Source organism: Corvus moneduloides, chromosome 3, assembly GCF_009650955.1.
Source record: "Corvus moneduloides isolate bCorMon1 chromosome 3, bCorMon1.pri, whole genome shotgun sequence".
In the NCBI taxonomy this organism is placed as follows: domain Eukaryota; kingdom Metazoa; phylum Chordata; class Aves; order Passeriformes; family Corvidae; genus Corvus; species Corvus moneduloides.
In genome coordinates, this window is record NC_045478.1 from 121209257 (window position 1) to 121234008 (window position 24752).

Sequence of the window (24752 nt, forward strand, 5' to 3'; positions counted from 1 at the left end):
ATCCTGCTGAGCTGCACCCACTAAAGCCATTCCCACTCCTTGCCCAAGGGAAAGAGACTTCCCAAGATGGATCTGTCTCCTCTGGGAGATCGAGCCCCTGGATTTTTGGGGGGTATGGGAGCTTGGGAAGGGGTTGGATCTCTCTGGCAGAACAAGGAGGGACATTCAGGGCTGCTGTCGGCGGATGGAGGATGTTTGGATTGGCGGCAGCTCCGGCTGGACATGGAGCCGGGCAGGGAAATGTATCCCAGGGCTGTGCTGGGGGAGGGAAGGGAAAACTCCAGAGTGCTTCAAAAATACCCCTAAAAATGAGAAGAAAATGTTTTTCTGGAAGCATGGCTGCTCCTCTCCTTCTTCTCTCCCTCTCCTCCCTCTCCCTTCTCCCGTTCCTTGGCACTTCCCAGCCTGGCTCCTCCAACAGGCCATGACCCAGTTTTGGGATGATAACAAAATCTGGGAGCCGAAAAGCAGGAATCTGGGAGAGGACAAGCTCCTGACAGGGCAGAATAGTTTCCATCTGCTGCTTTCTCCGGATAACACAGCTGGAGACGGGCGCCTGGACCGCGCTCCGGAGGCTTTTCCTTGCGGCACGATCCCAAACTGACAACACTTTCCTAATTCCCGAGGCCAGGGTGAGCTGGTTTCTCCCTTCCAGCCCTGGAAAAGTTTAAGTTCGGCTCTTTGCCTTTCTCAACCTCTGGCTGCCATTCCAGTTGACTAAAGGAGACTTTTTCCCTTCCCAGAGCGGCCGCTCCGGCATCTTTCAGACTTCCCGAGGCTGGAATTTGCAGAGGCTCCTCTGGTCTTGAAACACAATTTTTATTTGGGATAATAATATTTGGGTGCTTAAAAAATAGCTGGAATGCTTCTGCTTCTGTTTGGTGGGCACAGCTGGCCCCAGATGTGCTGTACCAAAATCCCCATTTCTCACCCCTGAACATTTAACCAAAAAATTTAGGATTCGTCCTTTTATTCCAGACTTGGAATCCTTTTTTTCCTTGCCTATGGCCTGGGGAGATGATGCTGAGTCCTGTGGGCATCAACTCCAGGGCTCCATCTGTGCTGATGGGGCCAATTAGTCCTAATTAGCCCCAGTGATGCTCCCCATCCACCACCACCCCATCCCTGGAGTTTATTCAGTCCCGGAGCTGTAGGAATGCTGTTTTCCAGCCTTTTCCTTGGATTTACCTCATTTCCCTGAGGGTCCGGACCTTTGGTCCTGCTTGCCCTGCTCAGGTGTGTGAGGCCCAAGGGAGGTGGTTCTTCCTTTAAGGATCTGAGGCTCCTCCCACTGGGCATCCCATGGGAATGCATGCGAGTGTTCGGCCTTGTTTTTATGAATTTTATTCTTTCCTTGGATTGCTAGCACTGGAAAAAGCTGAGCCCCGTGTCCTGAAAAGCCCTGTGAGGCAGGGAGGCAGCCTGGAAAAGGAGAAAATGTAACTTTTCCCGGGAACGTTTAATTAAACGTCATTGAGGCGACTCCCGACAGACGCGTCCTCCCTTCGCCCACCACATTTTTATTACATGACTGTCTTTGAACCACTTTATCCCGGTTTTTGTCACGCCCTGACCCCGACAGCGACTCCAGGAACCGCTTTTGTCCCGCCCCGGGGACACAAACTCTCGCTTTAATTACGAGCGTCACTAATTAATGGCGCAAGGGCCGGTTCCCCTCACACACACACACCCGCCGCCAGGGGGCGCTGCCCACAGTGCGTGAGGGGTGGGGGGGCGGCCATGACGCAGCGGCGGGAGGGGGGGCCCGTTCCCGCTCCCGGTGTCCGTCCCGGTTCCCGCCAGGCGGAAGCCGCCGCCCTTTTCCCCCTTCCCCTCCCTTTCCCTCCTTTTTCCCCCCTTTTCCCCCACCATTCCCGGGGGGACGCCGCCGTCACGTGACGGGCGCGGGGCACGTGACGCCGCGCGCCGCGAGGCCCCGCCCCCTTCGCGCGCGCACGGCGGCGGCGGCGGCCGAGAGGAGCGGAGGAGGGCGGGGCCGTCGCGTGACGTCACGGCGAGCTTGGCGGGCGTGGCGAGGAGCCAATGAGCGGGCGAGACGCCGCGGCCGCGGCCAATGGCGGCGCGCGGCGGGCGGCGGGCGGGCCCAGGGCCGCGGCGGAGGAGGAGGAGGAGGAGGAGCGCGGCGGGCGGCGGCGGCGTGAGGGGACGCGGCGCCATCGCGGCCCCGGCGGGCGCGGAAGATACTGTGGCGGCGGCGGCGGCGTGTGCGGGCCGCGGGCGCTGAGCGAGCGTGTGCGGGCAAAGCGCCGGGGGCCGCTGCCGCCGCTGCTGCCGCCGCTGCCGCCGTTCTCCTCCTCCTCCCTCAGCCGCCGCCGCCATTTTGTGCGAGTGCCTCGCGCGGGCGCCATGTTTGTAAGGAAGAATTAGGGCCGCCATCTCCGGCCAGCAGCACCTCCCTCCCCCCGTGTGTGTGTCCTCCCGCTCTCCTGTGCCCCGGGGCTGCCGCTCGAGCCGCCGCCGCCGCCACCGCCTCCCCGCAGCGCCCGCGCGGGGCGGCCGGGCCCGGGCGCTGAGTGCCCGTTAGTGTCTCACTAAGTAACCGTGAGTGCAAACCTTCATCATCTCTCCTCACTGAGGGGCCCGGCCCTCCTCCTCCTCCTCACCGAGCCGCCCCCAGCGCGGCCGTGCGCGCCGCCGCCGCCGCCGCCTCCTCCCGCCGCTCCGCACCGCGGGCAGCGGCGGGGCCCTGCCTTCCTCCACCTCCCTCCTCCTCCTCCTCCTCACCACACCACAGCCAGGCACAATGGCCTTTGAAAGCCTGTTCTCCAAACCCCCAAACCCAGTTCTTGACCCAAACATGCCCGACTCTGACAGGCAACATGCAGGGGACGAAAGGTCGAGTAACATTCTTCTCTCTCTCCGCTTCTCATAATGGTGGTACTTAGTGGGGTGATGCTGGTAATGATGATGATGATGCTGATGATGATGATGCTCTGTTAATGTGCCTGAGGGGGTTAACGATGTTTTTGGGGGGCAGGTCACCTTCAGGCTGGAGAGGGGTGGTGGTGGTGGGGAATGCAAGGAGGGGAGGGGGGGTGTCACTGCATTAAAAGTGCATTTTTTTAGCAAGGTTTTAATTTTTCCTTTTGGAATGCATGCGTTTTTACATCTTCATTGATTTATTCTGGCTGGGAAGGGGGGCTGTTTGCCATTCTTTCCATAAATTGTACTTTCCAGGGGGTGTCTGTTGAATGTCACCATTGTTCTCTGTCTCAGGCAGGAAAGGGTGCTCCGAGTTGGGCGGGTTTTTTATTTTTGGCTGTTTTTGTTGATACCACAATCTCTCACTAGAGCCATATTTAACGTCATTTTCTTGCCAGATTCCACCTTACACATTTAACTGGATCTTTTTTATGCAGATTAAGGGCTGACTGACGTTATCTTTGCCACCTCTCAATCCCCATGCGCAGAAACACAGAGTCCTGTTCCTGGTGAAAGGACCTCTGTTCCTCCCTCCCTCCTTCCCTCCCTCCTTTTCTCTCCTGCAGCTGCTGGAAATTCAAATCCTTTCTCCAGGCAGCCCTGGCCTTCCTAACTAGTTCCAAAAATACTGTGCCAGGGTGGCAGTTACCAGTGCTTGAGCCCACATCTACCCTGAGCATTCCTGACACAGCTGCAGGAGTTAAAAACGCCGGGGTATTGGGATCCCCAGAGCTTGGCCTCCCCCCACATAGCTCCACAACCCTTTGTGGTACTTCAGAGGACCGGAAAACACTGGGAAAAAAAACAAATGAACAGACAAAAAAAAAAAAAAAAAAAAAAAAAAAAAAAAAAAAAAAAGGCTTGTGGGTAAATGCAAAACTGTTGCCTCAATGGAGAAAGAGTCCCAAGGTCTGTGGTACAAATTGGGAAGTGGTCCCAAAATGTTCCTGGGATTTAGTGCAAGGGTCAGGGCAGAGCCCAGAGCTGCTGGTTCTTGTTTTCCCCTTTCTGCTTATCATTGGGAAATGCTCCTGGGATTTAGCGCAAGGGCCAGGGCAGAGCCCAGAGCTGCTGGGGCTTGTTTTCCACTTCCTGGTTGTCCTTGAGAAGTGATCCCTAAAATGGGCCTGGGGTTTAGTGCAAGTTCAAGGCAGAGCCCAGAGCTGCTGGTTCTTGTTTTCCCCTTCCTGCATGTCCTTGGGAAAGGGTGGAAGTTGTGTCATGCTCTGTTTCCAAGCCGAGTGCACACCAGGAATCCGCTGGGATCTCTGGAGCTGGGGCAGAGCTGTGCTGTGGAGTTCCTGGAATCAGGCTGTGGCTTTTCACTGTTCCAGGGATTGAAAATATCTGGAGTTTTCAAATCCTTGAGGACAAGCCTGAGTGACTCTGGGCTGTGCTGGGAGCAGAGTTTTTCCAGCTTGGAGTTCTCATCCTCTCACCAGCTGTTCCCACCAGTACAACCAGTTGTGACACTGGTAATTGTGACATAGAGCCAATAAGTGCCACCTAACAACCTAATTAGTTTTAATTTGGTGTTGCTTTATAATGTTTTAATTTATGAGGCGAAGAGCAACAATAAACATAACCTGGGAGATCATAATTTGTAATTTTTATAAAACTTTAGCTTCGTAAAATAAATTATTTCCCTTCAAAAAAGGCCCAACTCCCAAGTTTTTGTGTTACATCAGGTTGTGCAAATGTAGGACCAGTAAAACCAGTTCACTGCAGGGAATACCCATACTGGGAACCTCTCGATTCCCAATCAATTTGTGCAGCAGGAATTCTGCTAATAGTTTGGTTTGAGCTGATCTGTTGAATTATAAATAAACTCCTTACTAGAAAATAATTAAAAAATCCCTGTCTGGCCACACTTAGAATATTCTAAGTTGGAAGGTTGTTTTACTCCTGGTTTATCCAAAGTCTTTGATTTTATTGGTGTTTGTGAGCAGTAGAAAACAGCAAAAAGCCCTCTCTGTTCACACTTTGAATATTCCAAGTTGGAAGGTTGTTTTAATCCAGTTTTCTCAAGCCTGGAATGTTTTTAATTCTTTAATTAGTTTTAGTTAATTCCTGTTGTTGACATTATTTTGGTGGTGAAGGGTCTGAGCCTTCCAACACAGGGGTCCTGGAAAGATTTTTCCTGCAAGGATTTAGTGAGGATTTCTTGCTTCTGTGTGGGTAAATCCATGGCAGGGTAAGGAAAAAGTTGGAGGTAAATTTATTTACACACAAATCAGTGCCAGATTTCCCAGAAAATAGCTTGGAATTAATTTACTTTCACTTTTTACTGCTCTCAGCCACCCCTCTGCTTTTATTTGATTTTCCCAGTGAAATTCCTCTATTATTTGGAGTTATTTTCCTTATTAATTCCTAATTTCTATAGCAGCACCTTAGTGTCAAAATTTGGGGGAATTTTAGCCCTCAGGGAATTTTAACCTAAAGTAAAATTATTTTTAAGTGAAATGATGGGGAGTGAAAATTTAAAGGCTTCAATAATGTTTGAAGGTAAAGATTCCCAGAATATTTCCGAAAATGCATCCTGGGTTTCGATCTCGGACTTAAGGAGCTTCCATAGTAAATCTTCTTTGGGCATAAGGAATTCTGTTTTTAAGGATGACCTGAAACAAGGTCAAGGAAGGGGAGCTAAAATCCAGGTTTGAAGGGTAGAAATGAAATTACAATACCAGGATTTGGGGTTTTTGATTTTCCCTTCCCAAATATCTGTGGAACTGCCCAGTGATTTCATCAGGTTGCTTTTCCCTGGAAGACCATTTGGCTTCTGTGCCTTTCCGATCCATTTGGGAGACGCTCTAGGAATGCACTCAGACAGTGGGAATGTTTTCTGGGATTGTTTTCACATATCTTGTCGGGCTCCAAGTATCTGGAGGTTGTGGAAGAGGGAGGGAGCTCGGGAAAGGGGGAGCTTCTGCTCTCCCTTCCTGGTGCACAGCTCCAGTTTGGGATTTAAATAGGACTAAAAGCAGCTAAACCAGAAGAGAATTCCTGCCTTGGAACTCCTTGAAAAATAACTTATTTTCCAAGAAATGGTGCATTTTTGACCATTATATTTTTGATCCATATTTGTCCAGTTGTTGGGTTTTTTCTTCTTTTTCCTTTTCCACCCTTTTTTTACATTCTTGAAGCTCAGTGCTTGGAAAATGCCGGGATGCTGTGGAAAGAATTTAGGGATTAGAGGACTTCTGTAATCTTCCCTCTGCCATGCAATCCAAGGGGTTGTGTTACTGAGATTGGTTTACCTGGAAAGTTATTCCAGTCCTGGATGCATCCCAGAAGTGGGAATCCATGAGTGTAATTCCCAGAGGAACTGGGACATGGGAACAGCTTTGTTCCCAAGGAACATTTTCAGTAGGTGTTTTATGGAAGAGGATATTTTAATTGGTCCTTGAGGGAATGAGTTTAACTGATGTTGTCAAAACATAATTGGCTTTTTGGGATAGCTGCAGGTGTTTCAGGAATATTAATGGTCCAGATTTTTTGCATGAATGTAATTCCAAGAAATTCCAGGTCCCAGAGCAGTCGTGTCTTCTCCCTGGCATATCCAACTATCCCAAAAATCACAGCTTGGGGTTGCTTCGGACTTCTTAACTGCTTTTTTCCCAGTAACAGGTGAGCTGGATAATAACACGGAATTTTATTGGTTTCCTGGTTTTCCTCTTCCAGGGAAGATGGAGAGCTGGAAGATGGGGAAATAGATGATGCAGCCTATGAGGATGTGAAGGAACATGGCTCAAAAGGGGAGGATAAACAGAAAAATGAGAAAGGCCACCGGAAATCCCGGAAAAAACGCAAAAAAGAGAAGGAAAAGAAAAAATCCAAAAGGAGAAGACGGGACAAGCATAAGGTTAGGAAAACCCCCAACATTTTGGAAGTGCTGATTTGATTCATGGGTGTCCAGGACAAGAATCCAGGGGACTGGAGCAGGAACTAAAATGGTTTTATTACCATTAAGACTTAAACCCGTCTTAAATGTTCAAAGTTAAGCCCAGGTCATGGAAGCTGAACCTGGGGGATTTGAGAGTTTTTAGGATAGGAGGCACAATGTAAATGTATCACTTTTGTGTTCATTGTATTTATGGAAAGAAGATGATTCCCTCAAAATTCCCAGCTTTTTTGTTCTGTTTTCCAGCATAACTCCCCTTCCAGCGATGACAGTTCCGACTACAGCCACGACTCCGACATGGAGCGCACAGAAAGGCCCCACAAGAAAAGCAGCAGCTCTTCCTACAGGGATTATGATTCCTCCTTCAGTCAGGTGGGAATTTTTGAAGCTCATTCCTGAGGTCTTTATTGAGGTGACATTCCAAAAATACAAATATAAGCAGTGTGGTTTTGGAAGTTTGGCTTGATTCCAGTGCCCGTTCTCCCGGATTTCTGGAAGCACATCCAGTTCTCATTTCCCTGAGGAGATTCCCAGATGTAAAGCAGGATCTGTGGTAGAAGATAAGCCTGATACCAATTTTTCTTCCATCAGGCAACAGGAATTAAGGAATCTTTATTATTAAGGAATCTTCTTATTGCCTGCACTGGATTTAGGCTGGACTCGGAGGAAAGAACTCTTGAAAAGCCACTTTTCAATATCTAAAGTTGATTCTGCTTTTTGGGAGCTCAGTTTTCCTGGATTTTCCCAGCCTGTGAACTAAAACTATTAATTTTTCCTGAATAACTGTTTTTTCCCTGTATTATTGATGTTTTTTTGGGCAAATCTGGTAATAGTAAAACAGCCCCAAAAATGGATCAGTTTGGAGGGGTGGGGTTTGGAAATCCGGAATTGCTTCCTAATGCAGTGCCTTTCCTTACAGCATGGACATGTGTCAGGGAATTACATGAGTTCCCAGAAAATGCAGCATAAAAAAAATGTCAAAAGTAAGGAATATGACGACTACAGTCATTACAGTGATGAAAACTTCGGGAATTACAACGAGGAGGAAAAGGATGAGGATTTTGCTGACCAGCTCAAACAGTACAGACAAGCTAAAGAGACTTCCAGTGGGGATTTGGGACCTCCATTCCCAAAGGAGCCAGTGAAGAAGCAGGGGATGAAAGGGATCCAGAAAGGTAAGGGAAGTTTTGGTGGCATTTTGGGATGAAGACCTGGATGAGGGAAGCAGCCAGGGATGGTTTTCCTGGAATACTTGGGCTGGTTAGAAATAACACTCCCAACAGCAAAAGAGAGGGATTTAATTCATTCCATTTGTCTCTCTTTGATGCCATGAGAGAATCATATTCTCTTAATTTCTGTGATCCTTTAAAGAGGTCATCCCTGTTTTCCAGGCATTTCCCAACGAGGGAACAACTACAACATTGGAAGAGGGCGTGGAATGCAAAAGAAACTAAAGCGCAAAGATCGTGGGAGGGGCAGAGGTGGCAATAAAGGATCCGATGGCTTCCATGAGGTACCTGCAATTCCAGTCCTTATTCCCAATATCTGGATCAGCGGTGCTCCAAGCAGGAGCTGATAAAATGTGGATTTTTTTTTTTCCCCAGGATGGCAAGCCAGTGAAGAAATGGGTTAATATGAGCCAGGAGTTCATCAACCAGCACACAGTGGAGCACAAGGGCAAACAGATCTGTAAATATTTCCTCGAAGGGAGGTGCATTAAGGTAAATTTAATTCTTTTTTAAATTACTTTTTAGCTGATTTAAAGCAAACTTGGGTGTTGAAACTCAATATTTTGATTTCTGATGTGCTGAGGATTTCTAGATAGAATTATTTATGAAAAACATCCCCTTCTGTTACACATCTGCATTAAATTATATTAAAAATCTATATTTTTATTAATATATTCAATAAAAACATCCTAAACTTACCCTGAGAATGATAATGTATCAAAGACATCAAATCCCATGAGTCTGGAATCTCTAAATAGGCAACAATTCCTGAATATATTAAATTATTTCCTGCTAGTTTGGGAGCTTGGAAGGAATTGCTTTGCGGTGCTAAACTCTAAACAGTGGGATTGTTAGAAAACAATTTAACCACTGAATGCATCTCACTTTCATTTGGTTCCTTGGGATTTAGAGGTGGAATTTTCTGTTTCTTTCCCAAATGGTGGAAATAAAAATGAAAATGATTGGAAATGTTGTGTTTCTTGCTGCCTTTAAATCTCTTTGGCTCAGACGAGTATTTGCTGCCACCTTCAGTTGTAGAAGGGACTGAAAGAGCACTTGCTGTCTTTTCCAGGAAAATCAATCCTAAATAAATACCCAAAACCCCTATCCAGTAAAATAATCCTAAAGAATAACAGAATATATGAAAATAATTCAGTGAAATATTATTTCAGTGCCTTTTTCATGCAAATCCCCAGGTGGAGGCAGAGAACAGGGATTGTTTTCTGTCACCACTCCACATATTCCTTTGAATTCCAACCCAGGAATTTTCTCTATGTCCAGACCTCTTCTATTCACAGTTTTTATTGCTTATAATGGAATGTAATGTTGGTAAAGATGAAAAATTTAAATTCAGCTGAGGAGGATGTTCTTCTACTACAGAATGAAATTACTTAGCATTTCAGATGGATAATGGTTTTTCCTTGTTTTTTTTTTCAATTTATTTATAGGGAGAACAGTGTAAATTTGATCATGATGCAGAGATTGAAAAGAAAAAGGAAATCTGCAAGTTTTACATCCAGGGTTACTGCACCAAAGGAGAGAACTGCATTTATTTGCACAATATCCTTGAAAAATACTTCTAAGTTTCACTGAAATTTTAATTTCTATTATTTTATTTCTATTTCTTTTGATAGAAATTATTTTTAAAGGTGACTGTTTTCTATGAGACTCTACCACTGACTGTGTAGGTTAATTACAAGATTATTCTTTTTCTCAAACACTTCAGAGGAAAAAATAAATATAAAATTACTGATTTGTAACATTTTCAAAAATAAAATCCCAGGAATTTTAGATGCATTTGCGCACACTTTAAAACCTCTGATCTGTTCCTCTTTGTCATTATTTTGGTGTTTTCCTCTGGAACTGAGACCTTCCCCTTTTTAATCACAATTGGAAAAATTAAATCCAAAGTGCTCAGAAATACAATTTTTAGGAGAATTTTAAATGGAGGTAAGAGGTAAGTTGGTTATTAGTTCCCAAAATTCCTACCATAAAGATGAATTCCTGGTGAAGCATTGAGGGATAGATCCCAGCTGGATTTTATAACCTTCCCAAACTGTTAGGAATCCTTAATTCCTTCCTCACATGAATTCCCCTGCAAGTTCTACCACACAGGAGCAAAGTGTTATCAAGGAGATAAATGCAAATTCTCTCACGCTCCCCTGACTGCGGAAACCAAGGAGCTGCTGGATAAGGTGAGTGATCTGGATACCGGGAATATCGGGATTGCTGCACTCGGAGTGGGGAAGGGATGCAGGAGCATTTCCCATGTGCTCTGGGAAATCCTGAGCTTTGGTTTATGTGAGATATTTGTGTTGCTCTCCAGCCACTGCCCACCGTGCCTTAACAGAAAAGGGGTGTGAATCCCACACTAAAAACATGAGGAATCTTGGAATAACTCCTTCCACTCCTGTCTGAAGGAAGCGGACTGGTGGGAAATTGTTCCTTCCTGAAACAGAGAAGGATTTTTCTGGCTGGGATTTGGTGTCCTGGAAAACAACCCCCAAAAATGGGTTTAGAATCCTCTGAGCTGGATGTCAGTGTCCAGCAGTATTGTAGCAGGTATCGGGAAAGTTGTTTATTTAAATAGGGAAATGATATTTCAATAAAAGGCACAAGACGAAATCGATCTGGAATACTGGAAAATTGATGGAATGTCTGCCACATGGCTTTGTTCCAGGTTTTGAATAACGAGGAGGAACCCCAAAATGAAGATGAGAAGGAGCTGGAGGAACTCCGGAAGCGGGGCATTGTTCCTCTTCCCAAACCCCCCCCGGGGGTCGGACTCCTGCCAACCCCACCGGAACAATATCCCTTTTCCGAGTCCGACATGGAAAATTACCAAGATCCTTCAGGAGATTATAAGAAAATCCCATCTCTTTTTGAAATCGTCGTGAAGCCCACTGTGGATTTGGCACACAAAATTGGGAAGAAGTAAGTGTTGGAATTCTGGGGAGAACTCTTCTGGATATTTATCATTTAATCTTTAATCATTGTCCCTGTCAGGATTCTGGGATAAGTTAAGGATCTGCCAGATACTTGATACCAGAATTATTCCATGTTTTCCATAGAAAGCAACTTAGGCCTGACCTTCCAGAAGTTGGCTCTTGGTTTGGCATCTCCATCTGCAGATGGAACAGTTCATTCCCTGCTCCAGTCTTTTTGTAGTTGGCTTTTTCTTGGGCAAAACTGATGGAGATGAGCAAATACTGGAAAAAATGTGTTTCTGGCCAAGTTAAGGAATGTGGAATGGATGTAGCTGGAAAATAATGCTCCTTTGGGAATTTTATCCAATGTCAGGTCAAAGAAGAGTGGGAGGGGGAGGAGAGGCCCAACTGTTGGTGTTTGTACGTAGGTCCCAAATTTGATTCCTTGATTTTCTTCTGCCTCCAGGCCACCGACCTTCTATAACAGCGCGTCGCCCCCGCGGCCGCCGTTCCAGGGCAACGACCCCCATTCCCAGCACATGTACAATCCAGGCTCAAGTCCAGGGCCAGGTCCCGGCATGTCCCAAGGACACAACGGGCCCCCGATGCACCCCGGGTCTCCTGGGCACCATCCCTGTGGAGGCCCTCCGGGGCCGGGAATGCCGCAGAGCCCCCCCATGCAGGGCGTTCCCCCGGGATACATGGGCCCGCAGAACCAGACTGGAATGCCCATGCAGGGGCAGCAGGGCGGGCCACCCCTCACCCCACCCGGGATGGGAGGATCCTACAATTCCCCTGGAGTGCAGGGACACATGGTGAACATGCCACGGGACAATCACTGTCCCCCGGGGCCGCAGTACCAGCAGATGCCCGGGGAGTACGAGCCCATGCAGAACCCGGCCGACTTCTACGACAACTATTATTCCCACCAAGCTGTCCACAACTTCCAGCCAGCCAATAATTCCGGAGGTAAGGATGTCTGCTGGATGAATTTTGGATAGAAACTTCCTGGAATATCTTCAGCGTTCCGGCTTTTTCAGCTGATGCTGCTCAGTTTTGTTGTATAAGTCACGTTTTGCTCGAGGTTGAGGTGGGATATTGGGAAGAAATCCTTCCCTGTGAGGGTGAGGAGGCCCTGGCAGAGTTTTCCCAGAGAAGCTGTGGCTGCCCCATCCCTGGAAGTGTCCAAGACCAGGTTGAATGTGGCTTGGAACAACCTGGGATAGTGGAAGGTGTCCCTGCCCATGGCAGGAACTTGGATGGGCTTCAAGCTCCTTTCCAACCCAACCCATTCCATGATTCCATGTTTATAGCTGTCAGCGTTTCTCTAGGATAACTGCTAACTGGAGTTTTGTCCCGTAGATGGAACATGGCACGGAGAGTTTACGGATTACCAGGCTCACCTCATGGCTCCGGAGTCGCATCCGAGCGGGAGCGAGTCGGACTGCATGGGTGGCCACATGGGCCACAACCAGGGCATCAACGTGCCCGATTTCCTGCCGGCCATGCAGAAGGCCCTGTACGTGAGGCTCAGCCAGAAGCACCAACGCGATGGAGACTCTGCCAGCAGCCAGGGCCAGAGGGCCATGAGCAAAGATGAAGGTGAGCAGGATTTGGTTGGAATTTTCATCGTGCTTTATGGCCATGGTCAGCAAATGCGCTGACGTTGACGCGCGTCGTGTCACATTCACCGGTATTGGGAGTGTCCAAGCAGCAGCTCAGTACTGCCACCTCTTCTTGCCAGCTTGTTCTCAGTGTAGGCTCAGTCCATCCTAGCTCCAGTGAGTAATTTTTGGATCGAGTTGCACTTTTAAAAGGTTCTCTGGTTGATAATGACTTCGGAAAATCCCTTGTTGGACCAGAGGGGTTGTTTCTCACAGCCAGGACTGGAAGTGCATCCTAGATCCTGTTGTTTGATTGCACCTCTAGAGCAGTATTTTTCCCTCTCTCATATCCTTGAAAATAAAACTCTTGATTTCTTCCCTTCCTGAATCTTGACCTTTCCTGCAAAGGTGGGGATTTGGATTAAATAAGGCAGCAAATTCATAGTTTACCTGGATTAAAGACCACTGCAAGGGGCCATTTTACTTTTCCTTCTCCCATCAAGACTCAGATTTTAGATACGGTTTTTTTACTAATACTGATAAGGATTGTTTGAAAGCAGGTTATTTTCCCAAATTAATATTGATGAGTACGGAGAGACTCCCAAGCTCTGCTGCATTCTATCTCCACTACCTCCAGGTTTTTTTTTTGTTCTGGCAGTTCTTTGATTAAATGGATTTTTGTCATTTGAGGTTATGATTTTTATGATTTAATAGCAGATCTTTTCAGTTTGACTTTACTGGGAAGTTCCCTGTTACGGAGTGTTGGATTCTCTAAGGATTATGTGCTGGAATAATCTAAATTTTGTGGCATTTCTTTGATTTTTAGATGACAATGTCAACTGGTATTCCAGTAGTGAGGAGGAAGAGGGGAGCAGTGTTAAATCAATCCTCAAAACCTTAAAGAAACAAAGTGAAAACTTTAGGAATCGGCAACAACATTCCACGGAGCAGCACATGCTTGGCATGCCCACGGATCCGAGGCTGGCCAAAGACAAAGGCGTGGGGCCTCAGGCTGCTGACCCGAGACTCCGGGCCTCTCCCAGGCCCAATCCCAGGAAGCCTTCGGAGTCGGCGTCCCTGGATCCCCGGCTGGCCCGCGATCCCCGGATGCACAAGGTCAGCGAGGGCGGCCATCCCGGCTCCTCCCTGGCCGGGGCCAAGCTGGATTTGCACCACGCCCACGCCGGAGTGAAGGTCAAGCAGAAAGGGCTGGATGACGACGAGGAGGACTCGGAGAGGGAGCTGAGGGAACGAGCGTTCCTCATTCCCTTGGAACCTCTGCCGGGCGTCACGTTACGGGATCCGCGCTCCCAGCTGCGGCAGTTCAGCCACATTAAGATGGATGTGACCCTGATGAAACCCAACTTTGCCAAGCACATCGTGTGGGCCCCTGAGGACTTGCTCCCCATCCCTCTGCCCAAACCCGACCCCGTCTCTTCCATCAATTTACCTCTCCCTCCGCTCATTGCCGACCAGAGACTGAATAAACTGCGGAATTTGAAGAACGATCCGCATCCCAACGCGATGCCAGCCGATCCCCGGCTCGCTGCCAAGGCCAAAAACAGCCTTGCGGGCCGGGGTGGCTACTTGGATCCATCCACAGATTCCCATGCCAGTAGCTCCAGCAAACTGGGGGATCCTCGCTTGCAAAAGAACGTCGATCCCAGACTCCACAGACTGTCGAGTGCAGACACTCACCACGGAGTCGGGAAGGATTCCCACCCTGCCAAGTTTGACCCCCGCCTCGCCAGAGCTGCTGCCAGCTCATCCCAGCCCTCGGAAGCCGCGACTCCGAAATCCGACCCCGATGCTCTGCCTCCGTACGCGCCCAAATTATCGTCCAGCGGCGTTAGGCTGGGAACTCCCGGCTCCATCCTGAGCGGGATCAGTTTGTACGATCCCAGGGATCACAGCTCGTCCTCGGACACGGCTCCGGCCAGTTCGGGAGAGAACGGAGAGAACCAGAAAAAGAGTATTTTGAAAAATTCCAGCAAAAACGAGCCGAGTCTCACGGAAGATGCATCCCAGCAGAAGGCTGCCTCCAACACGGAAAAACCCACGGAAGGATCAGCAGAAGCTGCTTCAGACAAAGCAAACAGCACCAGTAAATCTCAGGCTAAGCACTCCAGCGCTGCTCCTGCCGTCCATAATCTCCCGATCCAGGCTCTGTCGGGGTTAATCCGGCCGCAGTACAGCGACCCCAGGCAGGTGAGGCAGCCCGGACAGGTAACGCAGGCCCCGGAGAGCGATCCCAACGGGGAGTCAGATGATAAATCCTTAAAAGATGTTTTCAAGACTTTCGATCCAACCGCTTCCCCGTTTTGTTAGCAGATGGCTTTGGAGTCTTTTTACCGTTGTGGATATTGCAGTTCTCTGCTGTTTTGTACCTGGGTTACCTCTTTTGGCTTTATTTATTTTTAAATTATAATTCCCACCACTTTTCAGCTGCTAATCTCCGAACCACACGCAGTTCTCCAGTACGCTCGAGTGTTTGCAAAGCTGTGGTATTTTCTAGAAAATCCTTCTTTCCAATTTCAGGGAGACTAATAATTGACCTGTAGAAAGGAAACCAATCCCCCCGGATCGTGTTAGAGCTGAGAAAAGCACTTTCATTGTAAATAAGTCATGGAAAATTCCCAGAGCTGTATATGTGTGAGCTGCCTCTTTCCCAACCACCACTTAGATCCGATTGCCACATTTGTATAGATCCAAGCAATATTATGTACATGAATTCCCGGGAGAGATGCCATTCCAGGACTGCCAAACCCCTGAACTGATGGAAAACCCCACGGAAATGAATTCAAAGGAAAGCGTCGCTCCTCCTTTTCCAATGAGTTGATGTAAGACACGGACAGTTTTTATTCCTGCAGTCAATATTAGTGTAAAAGAGACTATATCACATATTGAGGATGGAAAATGTCATATCTTTTAAAAGTATTTTATTCTATGCTGTACATAGAAGAAATTGTGAAGTACATAACTAGCAAAAGCAACTGTTCAAAGTGGAGAAAACTACGTTGTCTAATACGAGAAAAATAAAAGGTTTTTATTTAATTTTTTTCCACACCTACACGATTGGGATTTAGTGCTCCGAGTTCCATTGTGGTGTTCATGTATTTCAACGTATTTTTGTATTCAGCTGCTTAATTTGTATTGCTTTTTTTGTATGGCTGTAACTGCAGTACTTGTATTCATGGTGTCTCGACGACATTTTTAACAAAACAATTAAAAAGGGTACAGTTAATCCTGGTGATGACTCCGTGTGCGTACGGTGGCAGCTGGGATGAGGGGGACTAAAGCCGAGCTTCTTTGGGATGGTGTGTGGGATTTGAATGTAATCCCCTACCTAGTCCTGAGGTTTCTTGGAGACAGTCACCATTTTCCATCACAGAACATCCTGCATGTCTTGAATTCCCCAGGTTTTGTGTGGGAGAGCACAGGTGTCCTCCAAACCTCTTGTCCTGCCTTTGGGGCTGCTTTTTCTCCAGAGGAAACGTGGAGAGCTGGCTTTCCATGAAAACGTGCCGGCTGCTCAATCAACCGTCTGCTTCCCACCCCTTTGGAATGTTTCTCTGCTTTTAAGTCTTTTCCTTGGTGGGCCTTTTCTTCTGGGTTTCTGTCTCTTGGCCAAGTATGGTCATGGACCTTTTCCTCTTGTTTGTTGGCCAGGTGGTGCTTCCACTGGGGCAGCAGTGTTTATCCCACATTCGGGGGTTTTGCCTTGCATGGATGAGCCGAGTGAGGGAAGCTGGTGATTCCTGCACGGCAGAGGAGGCATCTCCGAAGGCAATCACGGTTTCAATTTGCCTTCCTGATTTCCCAGAGCATGAATTCTTTTAATTTTATGATTTTTTTTTGAGCAGGAAAAGTAGAGAGTAGACGTGGAACTGGGTTGTTATTTTGAGCTAATCCATTAGTCCTTTATTATTAGTTCATTGTTTCTTTGTCTTCTCACTGGTGTGGCTGGTCAAGGTTTTCCTCAAAAAACCAAGCCAGCAGGGAAAAACTGTGGAAATATAGGACATGGATACAAAGGCCTGCGAGTCCTCACAGCCTGTTGTCTCCATGTGTAATTCCTTCCGGCCTTCCTGCCTTCCTTCCTTCATTCCAGCTGCTTGGCTCCTCCATCCACCCCTGCTGCCTGCTTTATCCATTGCAGATTGCTTCCCAGAGTCTCCGCTGTGCCTGCTGCTGCTTTTCCTCAGAACACAGAGGAGATTCCTTGCTAGCACGCAAGTAATGGAATTCCTGGATGGGGAAGGTGGTAGGGATGCAGGTGGGAACACCAAGGTGGGCTGGAATGGGCTGCAGCCACCATGGCTGCACCATCCACCATGTGGTGTTGGATTGTGTATTCCACAGGGGAGCCTCCTTTCCACCTCTCCTGCAGAGTTCCAGCATGGAGCAGCATCAGACAACTCGTGACCCTGAGGCTGGGAAGGATGGATGTGGAGAGCCAGGATACAGGAGCAGCAGTGCCACCAGTCTGGGATACTCTGGAAGCTGTGAGGTGGGTGATCGTGGGGATTGAATGTTCACTCTGGATAGGAGAGAATCCTAGGGCTGAGTGGGATTTTGGGAAGAAATCATCCTTTTGGGAAGGATCAGGGGCAGCAGGTGAGACAAAATGCTCCGCACTGCTGTATCCCTGGATATGTGAAGGAGGAAAGGTTGGAAGGCTGCAGAAAGCCTGAGCACCTCTGGATCACAGAATCCTGGAATAGTTTGGGTGGAAAGGGACGTTAAACTCATCCCATTCCGTGGGCAGGGACACCTCCCACTGGATCAGGATGCTCCGAGCCCCATCCATCCCATCTCACCACCTGGGGGTAAAACACTCACCAGAAGATTCCTGGCCTCCCCATGGAGCCTGTTCCAGGATTTTCCTGCCACGATGAAGAACTCCCAGCATGAATCCTTCACACTGCAAAATACTCCTCCTCTGCTGCCAATGCCATGGGGACAAGGCACCCCTCTCTGGATTTACAGGTGTCTGTCCATAACTGTGTGTCCTTTCCTAGGACTGGGATGCTTTGGGATATTCCTGCTCTGAGAGGGTTGTTCTTGCACCAGAGACATCAGGGTGGGCTCAGCCTTTGCCCCCCGAGTTTTCCGGAGCCCTAATTCATCCCGGTCGGAATTTAAAGCCTCCTTGGCTCTGTGCTGTGTCAGGTTTTTCCTCCACTGCTGGCAGAAAGCAGCAACTTCTTCTTCTTCAGGGTCAACTGAGGCTTGTCCCAAACCCTGTTGGACAAAGGAATTGCTTTAATACCTCCCTGTGCGTCCTCAATTATGGAAAAGTCTGGATGTGCCGATGTGTGCGTGATCCACGCGGCATCGGTTCCTCTTAACACTTTAAAATGGTTCAAAATGCTTCAAAATGCTTCAAAAGCTTCTTGCAGGAAGAGGGAAGGAAAGGAGGGGGCAGTTGGTTGGTAAGCAGGGAATTTTCCAAAGGGAAATTTCCAGGTCATAAAGGACTTGGGAATTTAGAGAGTCAAAATTAATTAATGAATTAATCCAGGCTGGCATCAGCAAAGTGAAAAATGGACAAATAGAGGGAGTTTTGAGTTTAATTAAGTACAGGAAGAGCTTTGTCACCCTTGGGGCTGATTGTGGGATTCTAAAAAGCCTTCAAAAAGAGATGCTGATCCCAGGAAAAGCAGTAGGATTATAGAGGAGGATGGGATTCAGGTGGGAATGCTCCCTCAGGGAGAGGCTGGTGGCGGTTGCACTCGTTTTCCAGTTGTTTTCAGGAAAAATCTGCTCCCACAGACTTTACAGTCGGATCAGGTGGCTGTTGATGGCATCTGCATGGGAAACTGGGGAATTTGGCTTTTGGGAATAAAGGGGATAGCATGGACTAATTCCAAATACAGGTGCTCTATGATCCAAAAATTAAGTGGGAAATGGACCAGGTAAAGGTGACTTCAGGGATAGAGTCAATGCCTGGGTGGGCTTTGGAGACGAGACAGAAAGGCACAAAATAAAAACATTCCAGGAGGAATGTTTGCTCCAGCTAGAGTCCCACAGCAGCCAGATCCCAGCTCCCACGGAAGGACCTGGGTGAGGAGCTCCCACAGCGTGGAATTGCTGCCATCAGCCTTCACCCTTCCCTGTGAGGGTGGGGAGGCTCTGGCACAGAGAAGCTGTGGCTGCCCGATCCCTGGAAGCGTTCAAAGCCAGGTTGGATGGGCCTTGGAGCAACCCTTCCCGCCCAAATAATTCCAGGACTGATTCCACGATGGACTCACTTTGACACACGCCGCCTCGGCCGCCCTCAGGACGTGCTGGACCGCTCGGATGAGGTTCTGCACGTTGCTCAGCAGCAGCTCAGAGGAGGCCTTGCTCTCCCCAGTCACTGCTTTCACCCTTCAAAGACAGTCCAAAGGATTTTATTGGAAGGACATTGGACATCCCAACAGCGTTGTTATTCCAAACCCAGCTTGTCCCCTGTGTCATTGGAACAGCAAAATCCAGGGAGGGGAGGGAGGCCCCCAAATTGTTCCTCAACTCTTGGACAGCACCCCCCCTCCCCTAGGACCTCTGGTGACCACCACCCCCATTCCTTGGAGAAGGGATCCCTCTTGGATGACCTTGGGAGAGGCGATCCCAGCTGCTGGCAGCTCACCTGGCCACGATGCCGAGCTGGCTGCTGACGGATTGGGTGTGCTCGGCAGCGCGGAGCAGCTCCATGGAGCATCTCCGATCCAGGCAGTGCTTGGTGAGGATGTTCCCAAACTTAACAACCACCTGCCCGTCGGCAGCCATCTGCCTGGCACAGGCAACAAACTGCTCCTTGCTCTGGAACAGGATAAAAGTCAGTGGGATTGGGGAGAGAAGGAAAAAAAGCTTTTCCTCCAGGACAGGGAGGGTCCAGGAGGCTCAGATACATCCTGAGGAGAGGACAGGATGCCAAGCTCACATCCAACCAGGAGGAAGGAGTTTGGAGTATTGTGCATAAACAGAATTGGTGCCACTCTCCCAGGAGCTGGGTGACACAGGGATTTGGGATGGAGCTGCCATGATCCTAAGGGAAAACAGAAGGGGTGAAACGCTGCCTACCGCAATGGGGCCCTTCCTCCGCAGGAACTGAGCCATGTGGAGCATCCTCGTGGCCATGTCCTGGATGACCTGGGACACCTTGCTGGGGCCACCCTGCCGCGTGTCACAGTTCCCTCTCTCCTGCTTTGCAGGGGAGATGCTGGAAGGGCCATCCCGGTGCTGTCGGGACAATAACGGAGCACATTCCAAGCCTGGAACGTGTGGACGCAGCGATGCTGAGTGGTCTCCTCCACCTGGGTGTTTCTGAAGGAGATGCTGGTGAGTAAAGTTGGTGGGAGAGCTGCCCACTCCCTGCTGGGTCCACTCCACCTTCCCACCAGCCCTTCTCCCTAAATCCAAAGCCCTTGGAGCCACCTTCAAATGGGAATAGGGTGTCCTGCAAGCTGACGGTTTGCAATTAATTCCCAGCGCAATTAGAGCTCTAAAGCACTTTGCTGAGGGACCTGGGTCTGTGCCAAAGCCTTTCCCAGCTCCTGACACCCATGGGAATGGAGTTGCTGGTATTCCCAGAGGGAATGTGTGGAGGTGAGGGAGGGTGCTACAGCCCCCCTGCCTCCGAAATGGCAGACTGGGATGCATGCAGGAGAGCCTGGTCGATCGGATATCCAGGAATCCAGGGCTGCCAGCAACCTGAGCTGCCCGAGTGGCCCAGGGTCAGCCTGCTGACCTCCAGAGGCCCTGCCAGCATCCCTCACATTCCTGCTCCGTGCTGGGAGCAGCAGGAATGACGGACAGCCCTGACCAGCACCCTGCCAGGGAAAAGAGCTCCCGTACCAGCTCACCCACTTCCCGCACGGCTCCGCTCGCTTCTCCGCTCCTGCGTGGATGAATTCCCGCTGCCTCACTGGGCTCTGGGGCTGGGGAGAGCCCGGCTGTGCCGTTGGGTGATCCCGGGAAGCGCTCCCGCTGCAGGCATTCTGTGAGGCGCCGCAGGATGTCCCTGTCCATTCCCTGGATAAGCCGGAGCTGCGTGACAAGGTAGTGTGCCTTGGCTGACCAGTACCACACCACCGTGTCCAGCCGGGGATTCCCAGTGTCCTGGCAGGGATTCCCAGTGTCCTGGTGGCTCCAGAAGTGCCGCCGGGTGCTTCCCACCACATCAGCCGTGAGGAGCAGGAGGTGGTCAGCCACGGACAGCAGGTCGGGCTGCGGTGGAAGTTGAGCCCCGGCCTCTGGAGCATCCTGGAGGGTGTTCCTGACCCACTGGACATCAGCCATGAGCCGAGTGGCCTTTTCTTCAAAGGCCTCTTTGCTCCTCTCCCTTTCCTCTTGGGAGAGGGTGGACAGGGATGCTCCAACCACATCTTGGATGAGCTGCAGCTGTTCCATGTTGACCCTTTCCATGTGGAGCAACAATGCTTTGGCCCTGAGGGCCACATCCCTGCGCAGGAGCTCAAAGCGGATGGCCAAGCTGGCAGCAGGCAGCGCGGAGAGCAGGAGGGTGTTGGACACATCCAGCAGTGCTTCCATGAGCACCTGGATCTCCTCCCGGAGTGCCAGGATTTCTCTGGCACCGCGGTCTCCAGGGCAGGATAAGTAGGAAAGCCGGGCGGCCTCCTGCAGCCTCAGGGAATTCTCAGCCATGGCAGCCAGAAGGCTCCGTGGGCCAACCTTGTTCCTCACGGCTCTGCTCAGCTCCCTCAGGAACAGGACATCCCTGCCCACAAACTGATCCACGGCATCCAGCAGGACACACATGCCAACGGCCCACCGGACTCCGTGCAGCTCCAGGGTGGCCTTTTCCATCCCACAGGATTCCCTGAAGGACGCTGCCTGCTCCAGGAACACTTTGGTGTTCAGCTGAGCACAGGAGAACTTGTCTTGGAGCTGCAGAAAGCTCTCCCGGACATCGGAGGGACTGGGATTTTCCTTACTGCAGGCCATGCTTGCAATGTCTCCTGCCAGCTGCACTGCACCTCCTAAACCCAGCATGGTCTCATCCAAAGCCTGCTTCCCTCTTGGAAAGTCACCCGACAGGATAAACCCAAGCACTTGCTGGGCCAGACCATTCCAAGAGCCCGCCATGGCTGCCAGGCACTCCCGAGTCTGGCGGATCCTTCCCGAGAGCCTGAGTGCCAGTTGGAGAAGGCTGCCTGGAGCCGGGGGCTGCCTGGGGGCCGTTTCCATGGCCAGGCTGACGATCTGTGAGGTCAGTGCTGTGATATCCCGGTGCTGCTCCAGCACCCGGAGCTGGGGGGGCTCGGCCACGGGCAGCGCCTCCCGTGCTGCTTCCACACAGCCATCGGCGAGCTCCAGCAGGACAGAGCAAGCAGCACGGACAGTGTCCATGTCACCGGCTCGGGATGCTCCCAGGAGAGCTGCGATGACAGGGTGTGGATCCAGGTGTGATGGGTGACTTTGGATGCCTCCTTGGAACACTGCCTCATCCATACTGGTTCGTATCCCAGTGTAGGATGGGCTGAGCTCCAGCCCCTTTTCCACCTTGGAGCTCCTCACTTGCTCCCGGAGCGGGCTGAGGATCTCCGGGTGGTTGGACCCATCCAGCCCGGCTTGGACACGGAGAGCAGAGTCCATCAGGGAGCTCGCTGCCTGGGAAAAGGCATCCCGGCTTTGCAGGCAGGAAAACCTTCCTGGAAGGAGGGCCGTGACTGCTCCCAGCTCCAGGATGGACTTGGCCAATCGCTCCACCCACACCAGCAAACCGTTCCTGAAGATGGGATCCGTGGCCCTGTCCACGTGCCGGGTGGTGGCTCCAAGCACCCAGCGGGCCCAGCCTGTGAGGCGAGCAGCGTGCCAGGAGAATCCCTCGGGATCCCGGCATTCCAGCGCCGCTGCGCACCATTCCCTGTGCTTGGCCAGCTCCAGGATGGATAACTCAAGGAATTCCCCCATGCTGACAGTCTCCTCAAAGCAGCACAGGAGGCGGTCGGTGGCTCTGGCCCAGGCACAGCGCAGGGCCTGGAGCTGCTCCATGGCATTCCCGCTTGTTTCCATGAGCAGGGAAGGGAGGCTGGCCAGGAGGCTCCGCAGGTGCTCCACGCCCTCCCAGATTTCCCTGGCAGTTTGGGCCTTGGCGCACCTGGCCAGGACCAGATCGGCCGCTCGGAGCATCCGCTGGGCCTGGGCAAAGAAGGCAGCAATGAGGGGCTGGAGCTTCCTTAAAATCCCTCCTGGTCCTGCTGGAAAACATCCAGAACCAGCAAGGCTAAGGGCACCTTCAACCAGCTGCCTCAGCGGCTCCTTCTCCTGGAAGAATCCATCCAGGATTTGGCACAGCGTGGCCCTGAGCACTGCCCGCTCCAGGTTTTCCAGCTCGGCCCTCAGGCTGTGACATTCCCGCTCCAGTCTGTGTTCTCCCTGGATCGGTCCTGGCTGTTCCTCCCTCTGGCTCATGTGGCTGCAGATGCTCCTCCTCAGCTGCAGCAGGACCCAGCAGCATTCCACCAGCTCCAGCTGCAGATCCAGCCTGGCTGACTCTGCCAGCAGCATTCCATGGAGGATGACCGCTTCCAGGTGGGAGCTGAACCCGCCCTCGGAGAGGCGCAGGGGGTCGGGGTGGGAGAGGAGAGCCTGGAGCCTGCTCACGTGCCGGGAGAAGATCCCGCTCCTGTCCCGTGGCTCCATGAGCAGGGAGAGGAGCTCCCCGATGGTCCTCTCTGTCAGCTGGAAAACAGAATCTTGGGAGAGGTCAGCTTGGCAATCCCTGGAATGTGTCAGGGCGCTGTGCTTGGCTGTGCGGATGAGGGGGACACATTTGTGGAGCAGCTGCAGGGTCTGTGCCAGGCTCTTCCAGCCAGGACAGTCTCCGAGTTCCTGGAGGCGCTCGGCTGCCAGGCGGCTGAGCAGGAGCACGGCCTCGGAAAAGGCCTGGAATGCCGCCAGCAGCCCTGGAGCGTCCCGGGCATCCCGCAGCACTCTCAGGCATTCCAGGAGCCAGCTGGCAGCCCCAGTTATCCTCCTCATCCCTGCAGCCTCTTCCAGCTGAAGGATCTAACCGGGAAACAAGGCAGAAAAGGTCAGGAATTCCCATTCCCGCTTCATCCCTGGAGGGGGGAGGAGGGGGTGTGGTTTGCTCCATGGATCTGCTGGAGCTTCCCCCCCGGGCTCGTGTCCCTTCCCAGTGTCCCCCTCACCTTTGCTGTCTCCACCAGGACCCTCCTGGTGGCCGCTGCCAGGTGCTCCCGGTGCCGAGGGCTGTCGGGATGCTCCTGGAGCTGGAATGCTGCCAGCACCACGTCCCTCCCAGCCTGGACCAGGGATTCACCCACGGGACACACCTCCGTGCTCCCTTCCTGGCCGGAATCCTCGGACAGCCTGGAATGGAAGGACTGGGCTCAGCGCTCCTCTCTATTCCCCACTGCCACCTCTCCAGGAGGATGGAGGCTCCCTGCCACATTCTCCATCTCTTCCCAGCCCCCAGATCCAGCCGGGAGACTCCCAGCCACCTCACCTCCTTGCCAGAGCAGCGAGTTCTTCCATGGCTTTGGCTAATTCTTCCGCCTTTTCCCCCAGATTGGGAAAGGCCGGACAAATCCCATCTTCCCGTTCCAGGGCGAGGATGAGGTGGCAGAGCTCCACAGCCATGGGGCAGAGAATTCCCTGGATGGCCTTGTTTTCTGTCGGAAGCCCCAGCTCAGAGAGAGGAAAAGGCTCCATGTTGTCCTGCCTGGAAAGGGGGGAAACCCCTGGGGTTAATTGGGATCCAGTGTGGAACAGTTCCCGGTTTTCCCAGCGAGCTTGGATGGGGATGGCAGCTCCCGGCTTGGGAAATGCTCCCGGCTTTAGTTTCTCCCAGCCCTGAAACCGGGTCACTCACCTGGAATTCCTGCGACACCGCAGCCGGGATTTCTTTTCCCGGGGGATCGCAGGGTCTTCCCGGCACTGCGGAGCCGGCATTCCCTCCCAGGGAAGGATCCGGGACGGCGGAGCCGGGGGGATCGCGGGGTGTCCCTTCCCCGGTTCCCGCCGTTGCCGGGACGCCGTGCGGGACCTTCCCGCGGGAGCGACGCCAGGATGCGCCAGCGTCGCCATGGAGACAGCGGTCGCGGGGAAGTGACGTCAGCGCCGCGCGCCCGCCGCGGAGCACGCCGGGAGTTGCAGTCCGGCGGGTTGTTCAGGATTA

At 51.3% G+C, this 24752-nt stretch overlaps 2 protein-coding genes across 2 annotated transcripts; one reads left to right on the forward strand and one right to left on the reverse strand.

The window, feature by feature from the left end:
- Nucleotides 1–2686: 2686 nt before the first annotated feature.
- On the forward strand, nucleotides 2687–15848 carry ZC3H6 (zinc finger CCCH-type containing 6). Its single transcript, XM_032104363.1, has 12 exons — nucleotides 2687–2856; nucleotides 6625–6805; nucleotides 7091–7216; nucleotides 7764–8019; nucleotides 8236–8357; nucleotides 8449–8565; nucleotides 9522–9633; nucleotides 10159–10268; nucleotides 10754–11007; nucleotides 11467–11969; nucleotides 12363–12602; nucleotides 13431–15848. The coding sequence occupies exons 1-12, from the start codon at nucleotides 2765–2767 to the stop codon at nucleotides 14930–14932; spliced, it is 3615 nt and encodes a 1204-aa protein (XP_031960254.1). The 5' UTR covers nucleotides 2687–2764; the 3' UTR covers nucleotides 14933–15848.
- LOC116441912 lies at nucleotides 15576–24678 on the reverse strand. Its single transcript, XM_032104354.1, has 8 exons — nucleotides 24447–24678; nucleotides 24081–24296; nucleotides 23764–23944; nucleotides 20444–23620; nucleotides 19670–19912; nucleotides 19236–19408; nucleotides 18859–18976; nucleotides 15576–17848 (listed from the first exon to the last, which is right to left on the reverse strand). The coding sequence occupies exons 1-8, from the start codon at nucleotides 24659–24661 to the stop codon at nucleotides 17588–17590; spliced, it is 4584 nt and encodes a 1527-aa protein (XP_031960245.1). The 5' UTR covers nucleotides 24662–24678; the 3' UTR covers nucleotides 15576–17587.
- Between the last annotated feature and the right edge of the window lie 74 nt (nucleotides 24679–24752).

Excerpts from the sequence above, each read along its gene's own strand:
- ZC3H6 (XM_032104363.1), top strand. The coding sequence starts at position 2,765 with ATGGCCTTTGAAAGCCTGTTCTCCAAACCCCCAAACCCAGTTCTTGAC. Across the intron at positions 8,020-8,235 it reads GATGAAAGGGATCCAGAAAG|GCATTTCCCAACGAGGGAAC; the intron begins GTAAGGGAAGTT and ends CCTGTTTTCCAG. Across the intron at positions 10,269-10,753 it reads CCAAGGAGCTGCTGGATAAG|GTTTTGAATAACGAGGAGGA; the intron begins GTGAGTGATCTG and ends GCTTTGTTCCAG.
- LOC116441912 (XM_032104354.1), bottom strand. The coding sequence starts at position 24,661 with ATGGCGACGCTGGCGCATCCTGGCGTCGCTCCCGCGGGAAGGTCCCGC. Across the intron at positions 23,621-23,763 it reads TCCTGGTGGAGACAGCAAAG|ATCCTTCAGCTGGAAGAGGC; the intron begins GTGAGGGGGACA and ends TTTCCCGGTTAG. Across the intron at positions 17,849-18,858 it reads CCGAGGCGGCGTGTGTCAAA|GGTTTGGGACAAGCCTCAGT; the intron begins GTGAGTCCATCG and ends TTTGTCCAACAG.